Source organism: Trichechus manatus, unplaced genomic scaffold (genome assembly GCF_000243295.1).
Source record: "Trichechus manatus latirostris isolate Lorelei unplaced genomic scaffold, TriManLat1.0 scaffold00057, whole genome shotgun sequence".
Lineage (NCBI taxonomy): Eukaryota > Metazoa > Chordata > Mammalia > Sirenia > Trichechidae > Trichechus > Trichechus manatus.
Window position 1 is genome coordinate 11,950,703 of NW_004443993.1, and position 3,370 is coordinate 11,954,072.

Sequence of the window (3,370 nt, forward strand, 5' to 3'; positions counted from 1 at the left end):
CCCGTCCCCCATCCCCCGTCCCGCGGACTCACTACATGGCCGAGTCCAGCAGGTGGAATTCATGCCGCCGCTCATAGCAAGCGCGGACGCCCGGGTCCTTCCACAGCCATTGCACGGCCAGCGCGAGGCGCTTCTCGAACGTGGTCACTTTGTAGGGGTCCTGCTTCATGACCAGGCTGGCGTGGTGCTGGGGGGCGGGCGGGCCGGTCAGAGCTGCCCTTCCAGGCGTCTCTGCAAGCCCCCTCTCCCCTCCTGTTATGGGGTGAATCGTGTCCCCAAAACACATGTTCAACGTACATATGGAGATGGTTGAAATGGCAACTGTTTTGTCACCCATGCATAAGTCATAAATAGGTATACCACAAAAAAAAAAAAATTAAAAATAAGTCCCAAGATGGCACAGATGTTTAAGCTCTGAACTACTAGCCAAAACGTTGGTAGCTGGAATCACCCAGATGTGCCTTGGAAGAAAGGCCTGGCCATGTGCTTCCAAAAGATCACAGCCTTGAAAATCCTATGGAGCAGTTCTACTCTGCACACAGGGGGTCGCCATGAGTCAGCCCCTATTAAACTGCAGCTAACGACACCACTGTTCGATTAAACATCAATTTAAAAAATGAATAACTAATGATCAGTTTTGTGAACACTTTGCCATTTATGTTTAAGTATGATGCGTAGCTGTGACTATGCATATCATTAAATATATTGGATTTAAATTATATATACGCTCAAGCCCTAAGCCCTGGTACCTGTGAATGGGACCTTGTTTGGAAATAGGGTCTTTGAAGATGTTATCAGTTAATATAACGTCATACTGGAGCAGGCTGGGTCCTAATCCTATGAGTGGTGTCCTTATAAAAGAGAAGAGACGGACACAGAGAGAAGACAGCCCAGTGACGACAGAGGCAGAGAGGTTGGAGGAGACAGGGCCCTGCCCTGGAGGAGACTGAGAGGAGACAGGGCCCTGCCCTGGGGTCTGAGGCGGGACGCGGCCCTGCCCTGGGGTCAGAGGGGGGGACGTGGCCCTGCCCTGGGATCTGAGGGGGGACGTGGCCATCGGGCTTACCTTGCTCTCAGGCCTGCCGAAGGGGATCTGCAGCCGGTCCATGGCCTCGATCATGGCCTGCATGGAGACGAAGATGTTCTGGTAGACCAGCGGCCGGAAGCCCTTGCGGTCCTCCTCCGAGTAGCCCGCCCCATGGATGATCCGCATCTGCTTGATGAACGTGCTTTTCCCGCTCTCTCCGGGGCCTGGGGGGATGCCACCACTGCTCAGCTCTCCACGCTGAGACCCGCCAGAGACACCCCAATGGCTAGCAAGGGCCGCAGCCGTCCACTCGGGTTCAAACCCAGGCTCTGGACCCTGGGCGAGCCACTCTGCCTCTCTGTGCCTCAGTTTCCCTGTCTGTAACATGTGGATCACAATTTGTTGTCGTTGTTAGATGACCCCACGCACAACGGAATGATAGCGCTGTTCAGCCCTGCACCGTCCCCGTGACTGGCTGTGGATCAGACCATGTGATCCATAGGGTTTTCATTGGCTGATTTTCAGAAGTAGATCACCAGGCCTTTCTTCCTAGTCTGTCTTAGTCTGGAAGCTCCACTGAAATCTGTTCAGCATCCTAGTAACACACACGCCTCCAGTGACAGACAGGTGGCAGCTGCACATGAGGTGCAATGGCCGGGAATCGAACCCTGGTCTCCTGCACGGAAAGTGAGAATTCTACCACCGAACCACCTGCCTTGGCCCTGCCTTGTAAAGTTAACGTGAGGATGAAGTGAGTTCATTGTAAAGTGCTTGGAGCAGGGGTCCGGCAAACTCTGGCCCACGGGCCAAATCTTTTGTATGGCCAGCAGGTTTTTACACTTTTTTTATGTTTTTTTAAAAAATATTTTCAATACTTTTCGTGGTTGTGGTTTTTACGTTTTTAAATGGTTGAATCAAAATCAAAAGAAGACTGTTTCATGACACGTGAAAACTACTTGAAATTCACATTTCAGAGTCCATCGATAAAGTTTTATTGGCACATGGCCACGTCTGTTCGTTGAGGTACTGTGACTAGCTTCTTTCTGTTTTTTGATGTATTGTCTGCGACAACGGCAGAGTTGAGCAGTCTAGGTGGAGACTGTCTGGCCTGAAAAGTCGAAAATATTGACTTTCTGGCCCTTTACAGAAAGTGTGCCGGCCCCTGGGTTAGAGCAGACACTTGGAGCTGAGCGGGATCAGAGGCAAGAAGAGTTGGGACCTGCATGCCAGGCTCAGGAGGAGCTTGGTGTCTTTTCTGTAGGAAAGTTATTTTCTCCTCTCTCCCTTTTTCAAGTTACAACACCCCTTTCTCAGACACAGTCTTAAATAGAACCCTAATATTGAAAATGTAAAAGGTGGGGCTGTTGGGGCCACAGCAGGGGTGGGGTCCCCATTCCCTGGGGAACTTCCTGGGGCTCTCTGAATCCGTTGCTTATAACCATACCTGGCACATAGTTGAAATTCCTGGGTGGTGCAAATAGTTGTCTGGTAATCGAAAGGTTGGAGGTTCAAGTCCACCCAGAGGCACTCGGAAGAAAGGCCTGGTGATCTACTTCTGAAAACTCAGCCACTGAAAACCCTGCGGAGCACAGTTCTACTCTGACACACATGGGGGCGCCATGAGTCGGCACTGACTCAACAGCAGTGGGTTTGACTCTTGGCTTGTTAGCACATAGTAAGAGCTGCGTAGTGTTCACTATTATTATCATTACTTCCCATATAAAAATAATGTTGTTGTGTGCCGTCAAGTCAATTCCAACTCAGAGCAACCCTATATGACAGAGGAGAACTGCCCCATAGGGTTCCTTAGGCTGTAGTCTTCATGGGAGAAGATCTTCAAGTCTTTTCTCCCTCTGGTGGGATAGAACCGCTGACCTTTTGGTTAGCAGCTGAGTGCTTAACCACTGTGCCACCAGGGCTCCTTATAAGTATAATAATAATAACAAATATTACTTCCTATAGTATTTTCCTGTAATAATAATTATTACTGCTATTTGCTCTAATAATTTCAGGTAGAGAAGCTTTTATGGAGGAGATAACGCAGGATAAGTAGGGTAAGTGGTAGCTGAGTGGTCAACGAAGACTTCCCATCAGACTTGCCTTGTGAGGTTGAGATCTGAAGGTTGGGAAGGTGGCTCTCATGCCTGGATCTAGCCTGTGCAAAGGGCCTGAGGCAGGACCAGGCCTAACGTGTTGGAGTAAAAGCAAGGAGGCCCAAATGGCAGGAGTGGAGTCAGCGAGGGGGAGAGAGGAGGAAGGGAGGGCGGGGAGGGGACGGGGCAGGTCTTGCAGGGCCCTGTGGGCCACAGGGAGGAGGTGGGCTTTACCCCGAGGGAGGTTGGA

At 50.6% G+C, this 3,370-nt stretch overlaps 1 protein-coding gene across 1 annotated transcript in view; it reads right to left on the minus strand.

Annotated features, from left to right (window-relative positions):
- Positions 1–1,550, minus strand: part of S1PR4 (sphingosine-1-phosphate receptor 4) — a 23,963-nt gene extending 22,413 nt beyond the window's left edge. Inside the window, 2 exon segments of the mRNA XM_023733290.1 lie at positions 33–187; positions 1,067–1,550. Coding sequence (XP_023589058.1) covers positions 33–187; positions 1,067–1,414 — 503 coding nt within the window. The 5' untranslated portion in view covers positions 1,415–1,550.
- Between the last annotated feature and the right edge of the window lie 1,820 nt (positions 1,551–3,370).